This window comes from Trichogramma pretiosum, unplaced genomic scaffold (assembly GCF_000599845.2).
Source record: "Trichogramma pretiosum strain Unisexual culture from Peru unplaced genomic scaffold, Tpre_2.0 scaffold53, whole genome shotgun sequence".
Taxonomy (NCBI): Eukaryota; Metazoa; Arthropoda; class Insecta; order Hymenoptera; family Trichogrammatidae; genus Trichogramma; species Trichogramma pretiosum.
This window is the reverse complement of record NW_019641626.1, coordinates 1-14359: the sequence shown is the minus strand read 5'-3', so window position 1 is coordinate 14359 and position 14359 is coordinate 1. Positions and strand designations below refer to the sequence as shown.

Here is a 14359-nt window from a genome sequence, read left to right as displayed (position 1 = left end):
CGCGGCAGTTACATTTTATATAGCACACCCACGCGACAAACGCAGCACACCAACCAATACACTTATGAACTCGGCGCGTTACGATATATAATACCATCGCGCTGCGCTGCTCGCAGCTCCGAAAAGCGGCCGCGCCGATACATTAGGTATATACACTATACAGGGGCACAAAGAGGCGACTTTGTATCGGACTGCACTTCATTCGCGAGGCGGGAAGGAGTTATGTGTGTTACGTTACTGTACACCGAGAGTTAATGCAATTTTAGAGGCTATGGTCGTCGTCGTCGTGTATGTACGTTTGATCGCGCGTGCAGTATACAGAGAGAGAGAGAGAGAGAGAGAGAGAGAGAGAGAGAGAGAATGTGTGTACGTACTACAATGTTTTATAACATAACACTATCACATGCATTTGCAGCATATAGCAGTCTCGAGAGACCGATGGTGCGCTGCGTGCGTTGCTTATACTGCTGCCGCTGCGCTCGGTTGCTATGGGCTCGGCGATATCGATACAATCGAGAGTCGATTCTCTTTGAAAACAATCGATTTATACTTGGTCGATTCGGTTTTTCAAAGAGAGAATATATTAACGCGACTCCAAAGATCCGAGTATCATCGACGTCTATCTCTGATGATGTATGATCGGTACAAGGACGAGATGGCACTCCACAATAGGTTGAATCTGTTTACTCTAGGTAATCGATCTTGATTATGATCTTCAAATACGATTAGCCGATCGTACAACGATTGCACTCGCGTGTATTGCTCCGTTTTTCAAAGTTTGCACTTGTCCTACTTTCATTGTGCTAAATTAATTCATCATATTTTAAATGTTACTGTATTTTTCACGCTTACGTACAATCGAAGTTCGGCATTTAACACGAAAATTCCATTTCAATTTTATACTTTTTTGTTTTTAAAAAATATGTTGAATTCTTTACATGTTTATCATTTTTTTGTATAATCGGTATCTGTATCTGAATCTTATATTTAAAAAATAAATAATAATAATAATGGTATTAGAATGATTCATGACTTGGAATCAACCGTTCGATTTTTTCAACAAGGGAATTCTACTACAAGATTATTTTTTCAGGTATCCATTTCAAATTGGAAATGACGAAAATTGTAACAAGACATACCAAAAAATAAAACAGAAAAGCATTATACGTTATTTCGTGAAGGGTAAAAAATAGTCAAAAATTCATTTCAACAATTGTGTATGCTTGTATTAAAGACGATTTGTTACATACTTTGACATTTATTCCTCCAGTTAAACATCATTGTACGTACATCGTGAATTACATATGAAATCTACCATCGATATTTATTGTAAAATATAAATTACAATGAATTGAAAAAAAGATCTTGCTTCGTTCCATGAAAATTATATATCATATAACATATTTGTATAATATATAAATACGGTAAAATTAGCACATCGATGTATAAAAATTATAATAGTGGTTCGTTTTGCTCTCATGATTTTGAGCTGGGCAACGCCGTGATCTCGATTAACAATATAAGTACGACTTGCGTCTTTGACTTTATACAATATTTTTTGCTTGTAAATATTACCAAAATTGATAATTCCATAACAATTGATTGATAGTGATTTTTCTGAGAGAGACATTTATTCGTGAGTTTTTTTTTATCATAAATATTTACATTTCATTGAGTTTGTATGTACAATTTGGTTTTGATTTTATTACAACTAATATCCATTTTCAATTGGCTTTTATTTATTTAACTAAGCTATTATCTCTCGTATAAAAGTTCCAATCAGAACTTGGGCTTAAAAATAAAATTAATGCCGTGAAAAAATTTTGTATGTATTATCAATGAACAAGTACAAACGCGTTCAATGATAATTCAATTTTGTCACAATTTTTCATGTTAATCGTAATTTTTTATAAAAAATATTTGCAACAATACTATTCATACAAATTACAAAGATACCAAGTATAAAAAAAACATTCTTAGCGAATGTTGTTACTTTATTTTTTTTAATGAAATTTTTCACCCATGAAATACCCGTTACCTGTTTCTGCGATTAAAAATAAACTTAACATCCTTAAATTTTCATTTAACTCAAAGGTAATAAAGAGATCTTATCAACATGGTTTATTTCACCATTATTTTTTAGTATAAATTATGTGTTGACACCTCAAATGCTAATGGAATGTAGATTTCGAGTTTTTTTTTCTAATTTCAATGAAAAGTTTTTTGAATCCAGTGTATTTTGAAAAGTATGTTCTGTGCCTTTCTTAGTGTATAAAAGTAGACATTTATAATAAAACTTATGTGCGTAAGTTGTGACACATCTTTGCCAGAAAACAAATAAAAACTATTTCTTGATAATGATTGATATTTATCGTATTTGTTTTAGAAAAATCACAAATCAGCGCTTATTATTCTACTTAATACCAATACTTAGTTAAGTCTCATGATCATAAACTCCTATGAGAAGATGATCAATCCACTACATTTTTTGGCCTTTTCATGATATAAATTATTAATTAGCTTTCACATTACACTCTAATGGCTTTCGTGAAATTTTGATTACCATTCAATATAAAGATAATATAAATTTTTCCACATATAGATAATGAGTCATACAATTATTTAATTTATAAATTTTTAGGGTATCATGTAACCAATTCAATAAACATGTATTACAATTTAATATAAGTTTTGCAATGAATGATGAAATTATTAAAAACTATCCTTCTCTGTAGCAAAGTAAGTCATTACAGTACTCATTTTATTCGTATAATAGTTTGTAATTATATACATTTTATCGAATGAAAAAAAAATTATTTTAAGAATTGATTATTCCAAAAAAAATGTTAAAAAAAATAACAATTGATTAATAGCTCGAACTTACGAGTTCATTTGATACGTAGGCGTTGCTCGATATCACACAAAAAAACTATTAAAGCACCTAGATATGAATACTTTTTCTTCAAATTATATTTATTTCTTTAGTAAAAACAGAAAAGTCAATAGCGAGTTTAAAACTCTTCCATTCATGAATATAAAATCAAATAAAAAAAAACTAAAATTAAAGACAACAAAATATACTGAAATAGTATTTTTCTTTTCGTTTGAATTTCCACTTCGGTCGATCTTAAAAAATAATACCATGTACACGTATTTTAATAGCAACACTAAACACAAAAATCCATTTCAAGCAATCGTATGGATTCTTATGATTTCACCGAGGAATCTTACCGATCTTAATCTCAATATCAGGATTTGTTTTTGCACTTGTGTTTGACCCTCGGTGACACGGAATAAAGTTTGCGAAATATACTCTCGAGATCCGTCGTTGGGAACAGATTTTGAACGATGCCCTCGAGAAGCACGTAGAGCAAACGACGATTTAGCACCGGCCGTTGAAACAGCTCGAATACTCGCAGAAGACCGCGACGCGTGGTCTCGCTGCCGATTATGTGTTTCAGCTCGTCGGACAAGCACGAGAGCAAAGCGACCTTGGCGGCGACGCGAGTCCGGCTCTTGGTTTCGGGATCTCGCGGCGGTTTCGACTCGGCGCGTCCGCCATTCGGCCAGAAGCTATGCCTGAGAGAAAAGAAAATGATTTCGCTTATAATACAATTCTATGAAAGAAAATTTTATCAAGGTAAAAAATACTCACTTGAATAATTTTAAATACGTCGCTACGTTCTTGGGACTAGTCAGAAATGAAACGTACTCAACGATCCTTCGATTAACAATATCACCGAACATTGTGCGAATGATTTGTCGCAGCAAGGTTATTATCCTACGCCGAAGCCACTGATTCCTATTTTTCAAGTCAAAGATTTCGTCCATCAACAGAAGAATGATCCTCAACGGTATATTATCGTCGGTCTGTGAACGTAAGTTTCGTTTTAAAAATTGCGCCAATCAAACAAAACAGAATAAAAGAAAACTTATTATCTCGACATACCTCCGCATCGAGGCTTGCGCCGACTTTGACGCTCTCGTAAAATACGCTACTTTTCTTCGGATTTCCAAAAAATTTGCTTATATTGTCCATAACTCCATCCACTGTGTTGATCATGTTGTCGGGCACGTTCTTTACCGTTTGTGTTATGGTTTTCATAGACGTTTTAAGTGGATTAACAATGGTATCGATCTGTTAAATTTCACCAATCACGTTAAAACACAATGCAAAAGCTATAGAAAATAAGTCTCGATCGAAATGAACTTACGGTTCTGGATAAATGTCCGCCAGGAACACCTTTGTCGTAATCACCCTGTTCGAGGAAAGCGAGAAGCAAGTTCTGCAAACCCATGTGACCGTCGACGATGTTTGGTTTGGTGATTTGTATCAGCCAAGCATTGAGCATGACCATTCGCCTCTCCAGTGTCGATCTGTCCATGTTGTGGAAAGCCTTCTTACCCGGGAATGCGATTTTCGCGAGGTCGAAGTATTTCTCTTTGATTTTTTGATAAAGATCGTAAAAGTCGGAGTACCTGATAAAAAAATTGAATCGTTAAGTATTTCAATGGTCGTGACTTGGTATACACCATCATTTGCATCAGAATTACCTTCGATATATATGCCATTTTTCTTGATATCCAGAATCGTAAGCCTTTTTGACAGCAACTGCGTAAATTCCATAAGTCTTGCCGCGATCGTTAACGATGCCCGTCTCGATGATCTCCACGCTCAGATCGAACTTGCCTTGCTGCAATTTTTTAATGACGTTCGGATCGTAGCCGCTCTCGTCGAGCTTCAGAAACTGCTCGATGTTGGTCTCGATGCCGTAAAAGCTCGGCGGTCCCTCTTTCAAGTGGCTGCTGCCACTGCCCGTGCTGCGCTGCTCTTCCGCGCGAGCTGCCAACGCTGCAGCTTTGTCGTCGCCACCGCTACCCGTCGAGTCGGCGTCCAGATCGTCGCACGAGGACGACTTGCTCTTGGTGTCGAATTTCATCGACGATGCTTAATTCGTAAAATCGGAAAATTAGCCATCTAGAGCAAAGTTATTTTACCACTGCTTACTTACTTTCGCTTTTTGATTTTTCCGAGCCGTCCTTCGGTAAATCGTTGTTGTGTTCCTCGTGCGTGTCCAATTCATTGTTGATGCTCGACAAACTGATGCTGTCCAATGACTTGCTGTCGTCCTCCGAAGTCGGATCTTTCAACAGATCCAGTTCGGCCAACAGTTTTAAATACGAAACGGAGCGTTTGAAGGCCGGCAAAAAGCGATCCTCGTTCTGCAGTTTTTCGTAGCAGCAAGCCTGCAGTTCGTCGAACCACGTCTCTCGCACCTGTTCGGTTTTGATGCGACTGACAAGAGCTTTGACGAGAGCGTCGTCGAGTTGGAGCTTCGACGACGACTTGTCGCTGAGATATTGTTGGTAGATTTTCGAGGCTGCCTCTTTCAAGTTTTCGAGATCCACGTTGCGCTTTTTCGACGAGCTGTGCATTATTAATGATTCAAATCAGTTTTGAAATTAATTCAAAAAATGTTTAAAGTCGAAAATTGAATAAAACCCTTTACCTGGATGTGGAACCCTGCTGCGAGTTGTGTAGTTTTTGTAATTCTATATCGGAAATTTGCTGTTCAGCTGATACACGCCAGCCGTATATATTTAAATAAAAGTAAAGGTAAGCTTCGGCATTTATATTGGTCATGTAATCGATAAAATAACTTAACGCTATGTTATTTTTTAGCAATTCATCCAATGGCAAATTAACTGGAAAACAAATGAAAAATTAGATTTCGAATCCAAAATTGAAAATTGTCCAATCATGATTATACAAACCTAATTTATAACCAGGAACAAGTAAACGATTCCAATCTGGAATTGCACCCAAGCCGTCGCTTTCAGAAGCATCGAGACCTTCTTTCATGCCAATAATTCGATTGTCAAGTATTTTTTTAACATAGATAAGACTGTTTAGCTGTTGTTTTACAGTGAGGTCGTCCTCGCCACCTGAATCTTTAGATCGTAAGTGAGCTATTTCACGACAAACGATATTTTTTGTGGCTTGTAATTCTTCCACACTATCAGTCATTCTAATAACGGTTAAAAATACATCACTGGGTAAACTATTTTCTTTTGTACACTAGAAATGGAAGAAAAATTTAGTTAGATCGTACACTTGGATTTTAAACTCATCGAGTACTTAGAAAGCGTTCATCTTACCAGCCATATGAAAGCCTGATTGATATAATCAGGATCAGAAAACAAATCAAGAAGCGGCTTTATAATAACATTCACTAACAATTCCCTTAAAATAAATCTCACAGTGAGACAGTCGAAGTCAGACTTGGGCAATAATAAGTAAAGTAATATTTCTGATATTTCGCCAAGAAAAGCCAGTTCTTGTTCGGGATCGGTGCAAACGATATCGCGACAGATCAGATTGTTCTCCATCTGCACTTCTTGATCGAAAAACGCCTTCTCTAGAGATTCAACCTCCTTTTCGCCATTCTCTACGGGTTCGTTTAGAGAAGATAAGTTCGGTATGTAAAACCTTGATTGTGAATACCAAAAGACATCTGTTTCACTCTTATTACGGCGGTGTGTAGGTGTCTTTTTCGGTGTGCCACCGGATTGTGAGCTGCTGCTTCCTTTCGAACTGGTCGAGCAGCGAACATGCTTCATCTTTGCTCGAGCCTGCCGATAAAGACGCATGTGTGAAGCTGCGTCATCGACGAGTTTTGTTGTGAGATATGGTATCCAGTCCACATCTTTGACCCTTTAACAAATTGATTCGTTAAAATTTTAAAATAAAAATGATTTTAAGTTGATACTGAATGATTAAAATAACAATTACCTATTTGCAATGTTGATTGCAATTTTTTGAGCAGTGTCTCTGACAGATTTTGTAAATTCTTCATCATTTGTAAGCACACAATACCAAGGTTCTACATAGTCTCGCAAAACAAAATCTAAAATTTCCTACAAATCGAATGGACAATTTTAATGACTAATACAATGACATAGATATGCCATGCCTTATTTGGCGTAAACTCAGTGATACTTACTTGTAATGATTCATCAATAATATGACTTCCAGTCACTCTTCTGTCTAACGAGTACGTAACCTTTCTCTTCGACTCTTCCAAAAGTAACTAAAATGACAATTCAACGTTAAATTCATCTCCATGAGTATAAATAAAATCAAACTAAAACGAACAGTACCTGTCTAAGTTTTTCTGTCTTCTGATATAAGTTTTCTCTTCCATCTTTGACTGCATTTTCTAACTTAGAAGCATTCTTTCTATATATACAACTTATAAGACTGAAAAAATATTTTATATTAGCATGAAATCTACGTAGTTATTTTCATTTAAAGTACAAATTTGAAACATACCCCAGCAATAAAACTGCTAACAGTGAAAAAATTCGTATTAGCGTTGTGAAACTAAAGATGGCAAAGAGCAAGATTGTTATTGCTCCCACAATTCCGTAATGAGAAACATTCATCTGAAAAGATTATAAAGTTGTTAATAATAAATTTATGAAAACAGTATTATTTTAATATTATTATGATATAAATAATAGCTTTTTGACTATTTGAAGAATTTTCAATCTTGATTTCTGTTACTTCTACATGATATTATGTATTTCTTTAACATGCTTTATGGCATCCTGAATAACATCAAAACAAATGTCGTAAATAAGGCTTTTTAGAGAAATATAAAGTAGAAGTTTTAGAAAATAAGAATAAAATATTGATTTTGGAGCTGATTTTGCAGTTTTCTAAAACAAAAACTGCTACCTGCTTGTTGTCTACGACATGTATTCTATTCATCAACTTGTTTATTTTCTTTTTCTTTTTATGATGTAAGCTTTTTAAAATAATAGGGCACTTTTTTAGACATTTGAATTTTTCCATGATTAATTTATTAGTGATTAATTTATTTATGATCAATTTATTCATGATTCAATGGTGTCTTTTATACTAGAAAGATTTCACACAATTAATTGGACCAGCCAAATAACTAATCAAACAAACAGCGTACTAACAGAAAGCAGAATCTTATACTGTTATTCGTTCTATTTTCAAAACAACGCGAACTCATACCACGTGTATCGTTCATTCAAAATTCAATGTAGAGCGTGTTGAAGAACATCGACAACAACAGTCGTCTGTCGATAAATTGCAGACGAAAGCCATGTCTCGTCTTACGGTGCGCGCATCATCAATTTTTACGCTCTAAAATAACGAAACTTTCACTGCTTGACGTAATTTATAGCGCAATAGAAATAGATGAATCGAGAATTACGAAATGATAGAGAGAACGCTTGGTACGATCCAGGACACTTTTCTAATCGAAGTTATGCGTTCAGCAAACATAAAATTGTTAATATGTGCAAGAGAAATTATCGTTTGTTATCGAGTCGAATGTTTAAAATGTATGAATAAACCTTACCAGGAACACAGATACGAGCTGGTTGTGAAAAAATAGTAAAAACACGAAAAAAAATCGACGTAAATTCAATCTTTTACAATGAAGCAACAGTTGCCAAGTGGCCAGTCGGAAACGATTCAGCGCCGACTTATGTCATCGATCGCGTCCGAAATATTTCAAGAATGCAGCCCCGCGGAGCCGCCGCACGTTTTTCCCATATCAATTCCATATTATAGAAGCAGATAAGGCAAATAAAGATCGCACGACGACGACGACAGCTCGCGGCTATAAGTTTATCGCGAAAGAAATATGTGTCATATAAATACACCGCAGTGCCTCGGTGTAGTAGCAGCAGAATTAATAACCGAATTACGAAGATATCGAGGCTTTTTGATCGTTGTAGTACAGTGGCATACAGTACAACACGCCTACATGTATGCGCTGCATGGCGGGTGTATACTGTATATATATGTTCTCTGTCTCTGTGTGTGCGCTGCAGCACGCGAGGAGCTTGTGTGCGTGCACATTGTTCAATAATAGTATTTTATGCACTGCGTGCACTGCAGAGGGCAACTTTCACCAGGCTACCACGGGAAAGAAGTTTATATAGAGAATTTCGTATGCGAACGAGAGAGAGAGAGAGAGAAAGAGAGAGAGAGAGAGAGGGAGGGAGAGAGACTGAGACTGACAGAGAGAGAGAGAGACAAAGATGATTACACGAAATTGTCTCGAGCGGTAGACAACACAGCATAATCACAATATACATAATGAGCATGCTAGCATCGAGAAAAAAAGCAGCAGCAGCTTATCGTAGCTCGCGTACGAGCTGTCAGTCGATTGATAATATTTAACCTTGTCACGGATCGACTGCGCTTACATTATTACAAGCCCGTTTAGTTGCATTAAAAAAAAAAAAAAAAAAAGGATGTCACGCTGTTTAAATGTCACAACGATGCGTACCTTTGGATTTTGAACTGTTCTCGTGTGCAATCCGGCGATGTTGTAGAGAGCCGCTGATACGGCGGCGGCATAATTGCGCCGATGACTGAAGCTGCCCTTGGTCGTCGACGTCGTCGTCGTCGTCGTCGTCCCGTCCGGCTGAGATGGCTTTGGCTCATCGACGGACGTTTTATCGTTTCTCGACGACGGCTCTTGACTCTTGCCAAGTTTACTGCTACCGCCTGTGACACCGTCGCCGCCGCCTCCGACACCACCGCCGCCGCTACGTTGTTGATGCTGTTGTTGTTGTTGTGATTGCTGTTGATGCAGCACTTTGCGACTCGTCGACGACGACGGCAACGACGTCGTGCTCGCGCTTAGCTCCAGCTTAGATGACACTTTTATATTGTGATCCTTGTATCGTGGGATAATGATTCACTTCGAAGCACGAGTAGTTGACGTTACACGCTGCTGCTGCTGCTCCACGATGATACTGCTTCTTCTTCGCCACGGCGACTTTTGTACACGCGCGACCGATGCATCATCATTATTATAACACGATTCAGCTGCCACTCTGACGAGCAGATTAAGAGAGAGAGCCTCGCGTTACATGCGATTGGTTAGACTTATATATATATGTATGTTTTACCCGAGGGTAATATTTGTAAAATGTGTACGATGCTACTGTAGTCGTGCGGTTATGAAAGGGGACAGTTTCGATTGACACCTGAACACCAACGCTGTTGCTGCCAGACTGTTCACTGTGTGCAGTCGTCGGTGCGTTATTATTATACACTGCGCGCAGCTGTGTGCTGGTACCTACGTACGTGTGCGTGTGTCTGCGAGAGAGAGAGAGAGAGAGAGAAAGAGCCCGTGTGTACAAATGTATATATGTATAGATCTATATGTCCGCCTTTATGCGCACGATTATTCATGCGATCTGATGCATGCAAGGCATTATTTTGCATGTGTACTGTGCCCAAGATTGATGCGCCGCGAGAGGGCAGGAACGCTGCCAGTAACTATCCTTATTTTTAAAAATACCTATGAACTTAAATATTCAATAAACTTTTATACTTGTCTTGGATAACGTAGATATGTAAAATTACTAAAAACGACATTGCCATGTGTAGGTGAAAACGAAGTTCTTACCTGGAGTTGGTAAGGCAGTTTTCACGTTTATCGCAAAAATAACACCGGATACCAAAAGAGCATACCCAAAAACGCCTGGGTATGGATTTTGAAGAAAATATTTTAACTTAATCTATAATTTTTTTCCAACGGAAAATTCATGCACAAAATTGCACTTTTGCGCGTTAATACACGTGCTAGGTCACGTAGGTTACTGTTTTGGTTTGCAGAATAATTGTATAAATAAATGTATATGAGGAGCGTGTACGCCGCAGCTCTTTCTGTCATATTTGCCAGAGCGAGCGCGAGCGCGCTCCTCGATATCCGGTTAAATTAATTGAAATTATAGCAAGCTGTGTCATGTAGGTTACTGCTTTGGCTTGCAGTTGAATTGTTATAATATCCGCCGATTAAATCATCAATCATCATCAATAATCATCAATCAATCATCAATAAATAAAAAGTAGTTCCGTTCAATGGGAGTCGCCATTTTGTCCCCCAGTTATTCGCAATGTGATTGGCCGATTCCGTTAGATCGCTGCTCAATTCAGTCGATATAGCAGTGTAAATAGTATAATTTGAAATAGTTCGAATTGTAATATATAAAATAATAATAATAAAAGATACAGAGATTCGGTGACTAAACGACGATTCTCAATGAACAATTGCTATGTTACTATTGCAAAATAAAATTTCTATAATGCTAGGCTAATGCAATATCATAATTTATAAAAGCTTATATGGAGCTTCAAACCAAGCTTGCAATAAGCTGTTGAATATTTTTTGTCAAAAAAAAAAAAAAAAAAAAAAANAATAAAAAAAAAAAAAAAAAAAAAAAATACTCTACTCCGCGTAAACACAATCTGTGTAATGAAAAAAACTGTACAGAAACGCGTCTAATATAGCAATTGATTGAAGAAAAGAGTTTTAGTTTCCTGAACGGACGAGATGAAATACATATATCGTTTTATTGCGTACAAAGTATCTTATTTTAGATTTTCACCCATATTCCTATCTCAAAAATAAGCAAGTGTATGTATGTACGTAATAATCCTAACCTTGTAGAGACAAAAAAAATGTAAAATATTATATATTTATAAAAATAAAAAAGATTTAACTAAATTCTTTTTAGTTTTCTAATGCTGATTAGCCTAAAATTGTGATCCTTGAATTGTGTACTTTTTAAAAGTAAATGTTGAACTGCTAGATAAATTGATAATGAAATGATCATAAAATCATACAATTTTCACAAGCTCATAATCACCCTTCGGAAGGTTCTTTTTCAACGATCAAAATGTCAAAAAATCAAACTACTTGAAGATCAGGCTTTCATTGCATCACTAAGTAAACTAAGACACTTTTTATAACGTAGAGAATGATTGGAAATATTGATTCTTCTCGTAATTAAACGCAATGGTTTTTATTTAAGTAATAACAGGTGAAGTAAGTCACGTTTTTTGAGATAAGAATGAAAGTAAGTCAGAAAGAATTTTTTAACAAGAATAGTAATCGAATCTGAAGTATCAGTGGCCAAGTTGTTTTTGGATTTACAGTAAATTTTAAAACACCCCAAAAAAAAACAATATGAAATTTAATTAACGTATCCCATCTATGAACTACATTATTGATTCATGCAATATCAAATATTTTTATATTTATTTTTTGGGAATGACAAAACTGACTCATGGAATAACAACAAATAATTATGATTCTTTAAATAGATAATTTTAATAATTTTATGTACATTATTTACACTACTTATTATTTAGTGGTAATTTACATGTCTGCAATACTCCACTTGTAAGCTTCTTCTTTAACTGCTTTCTTCATGTTTTGCTGTTCAAACCATTTGCTTTCATACCCATTACTTCTGTCCACTCCATCCCATCGGAAACCTGGTTTAATACCAAACCTATTGGGCATGAATGAGCCAGAATAGCTTGGTGCTCTTTTGCCTTCTTTAATTTCTTTTTCTTTAATATAGGCCAACATAGGATCATCGTCTCTGTCACGACTTTTTAATTCTTTTTCTACATCTTCATCATCTGCATACCTTGCAAGAGGTTTGTCCATCTCTTTCAGATCTTGATGAAGTTTACTCATGTGATCATTAGATTGTTTCAACCCCCGACCCCATTGTGCATATTTGGCATTGATCTCCTCTTGTTCTTGCTGCTTCTCATGATGATATTCAGCTTCTCTTTCCAAATTTCTTTTTCTACCTGTTTTTCTATCACGAACAACAGTAGATTGACCATAGCCACTCATTTCTCTTGACATTTTTTCCATCATTTCATTTTCACGTCTTTTCTTGGCTTCTTCTTCTTCTTTCAAAGATTTGATATTTTGAAGGCCAGCTGATGTACCATCTAAGGTTTTTTTCACCTTTTTAGGTTCCCTTTCCTTTTTAGCGGCTCTTGATGAAATCAAATTAGATTTATTATTTGATTTAAATCTAGGTGGGCTTAAATCTGAGTCAGAACTATTTCTTCTCTGGTCTCTTTCTGATCTTGTATCCCAGGTACTATTGTCTTTGTAACTTTTTTTGCCTTTAGATCTTGGAGGGCTTAGATCAGAATCAGAATGATTTCTGCTTTTATGGTAATTTTCTTCAGCTGATTTTCTTTTTCGAGAGGTCCTGCTGTCAATATCTATTTCTTTCTGTTGAACCTGACTTACAGATTCTTCTGTTGAGTCTGCTACAATTTGCTTCCATCTCTGTTTGTTGTTGTTAAAATCTGTTGGCAAACGATCATCAACCATTACAATTTGTGGAGCATCTTCCTGCGACATGAGTGAAGAAATAATCTCTTCTTCACTCATATTCTCCAAAGGTTTGAAATCATTGATATCATCATCAATAATTTTAACTCTGCAATGGAAAATTTTTCTTTTCTTTTTTTTGTCATCTCCATTTTTTGACAAATACTTTTTCAGATACTCGGCTTGAGAAAGTTTTGACGCGCGTGACATTTTAACTTCCTTAAGAGCATCCTTATGAGATTTGATGAAACCACCACGACTGCTGCTACCCTCCAACACGTAGTTGGATACGAATTCCATTTTTATTTGGATGCGAAATAGGTTATGTCACTTTGTAATTGTTGGTGTATAACACACTTTTAAAGAATAACAAAGCAACACGCGGTATTCACTTCGCAAATCACACGTGGCTAACTATTTACGTCTACGCAGGTTCACTGCTTAGATAATTAATCAGAACTCAGAAGACTAAACTCAGGAGCTATTAGGCGCGTGTGTTCAATTCGAAAGGTTGCGAATGAATGACGACACACGAGCAGCGTGGCGCCTGGCGGTGTGCTTGTGCGGTGTGGTACATGTGCGTGAGTCGAGCAGCCGCGTCGCACCAGTGGATTATAGAAATTACTCTTAATGCTGTTAAAAAAGCAAGCATTTTTGTTTTAAATAATTGAAACTCGTTCAATTCATTCCAATTGTTCATATTGAAAGGTTAGCAATGGCGTATCGATAGATAAAGTAAAACAAGCTGATAACTCGCGCAGTTGCCTATGTCACAAGGCTGAGCAATGGGCATTGGGCACAGGCCGCCTACTTCACTAATACTTCTAATTAGGCTCGCATGCGCTATGAAACTGCATATAAATTTGAATGTATCAAATACTTATGATATTTAAAAAATTGAGTATTAAATATTGATTTCATTTTCCATACAGAAGTTTGCTTTAAACACAGTTGACGACAATGATGATTTTCAATCAACCTTTCTACTGTAAATAACACGATAATTTACTTTTTTCACATGATTTAAGAGGAGTATTTTTGGACGAAGTAGGCTTATTTACAAAATTCAAACACATGATTAATATATGGTAGAAAAAATGACAGGATGAAAAGTAGGAGACCAAATTTTTCAGTTTTATGAATTTTTATTT

The 14359-nt window shown here is 36.2% G+C and overlaps 2 protein-coding genes across 4 annotated transcripts; both read right to left on the bottom strand.

The window, feature by feature from the left end:
• Positions 1-2728: 2728 nt before the first annotated feature.
• LOC106651599 (sorting nexin-13-like) lies at positions 2729-10305 on the bottom strand. Of its 3 annotated transcripts, XM_023459046.1 has the most exons (15): positions 9964-10305; positions 9336-9888; positions 7334-7446; positions 7162-7261; positions 7005-7091; positions 6794-6918; positions 6160-6715; positions 5776-6079; positions 5511-5706; positions 5013-5428; positions 4555-4948; positions 4215-4479; positions 3950-4138; positions 3656-3870; positions 2729-3579 (listed from the first exon to the last, which is right to left on the bottom strand). In XM_023459046.1, the coding sequence occupies exons 3-15, from the start codon at positions 7444-7446 to the stop codon at positions 3249-3251; spliced, it is 3291 nt and encodes a 1096-aa protein (XP_023314814.1). In that variant the 5' UTR covers positions 9336-9888; positions 9964-10305; the 3' UTR covers positions 2729-3248. The 3 variants fall into 3 exon arrangements, with proteins under 3 accessions (XP_023314814.1, XP_023314813.1, XP_014225666.1); XM_023459045.1 differs by having other exon boundaries at positions 9336-10305; XM_014370180.2 differs by lacking the exons at positions 9336-9888; positions 9964-10305 and adding an exon at positions 7742-7987.
• Positions 10306-12198: 1893 nt separating this feature from the next.
• Positions 12199-13710, bottom strand: LOC111693672 (BUD13 homolog). The gene has a single exon (XM_023459044.1). The coding sequence runs from the start codon at positions 13506-13508 to the stop codon at positions 12222-12224; it is 1287 nt and encodes a 428-aa protein (XP_023314812.1). The 5' UTR covers positions 13509-13710; the 3' UTR covers positions 12199-12221.
• Positions 13711-14359: the final 649 nt, after the last annotated feature.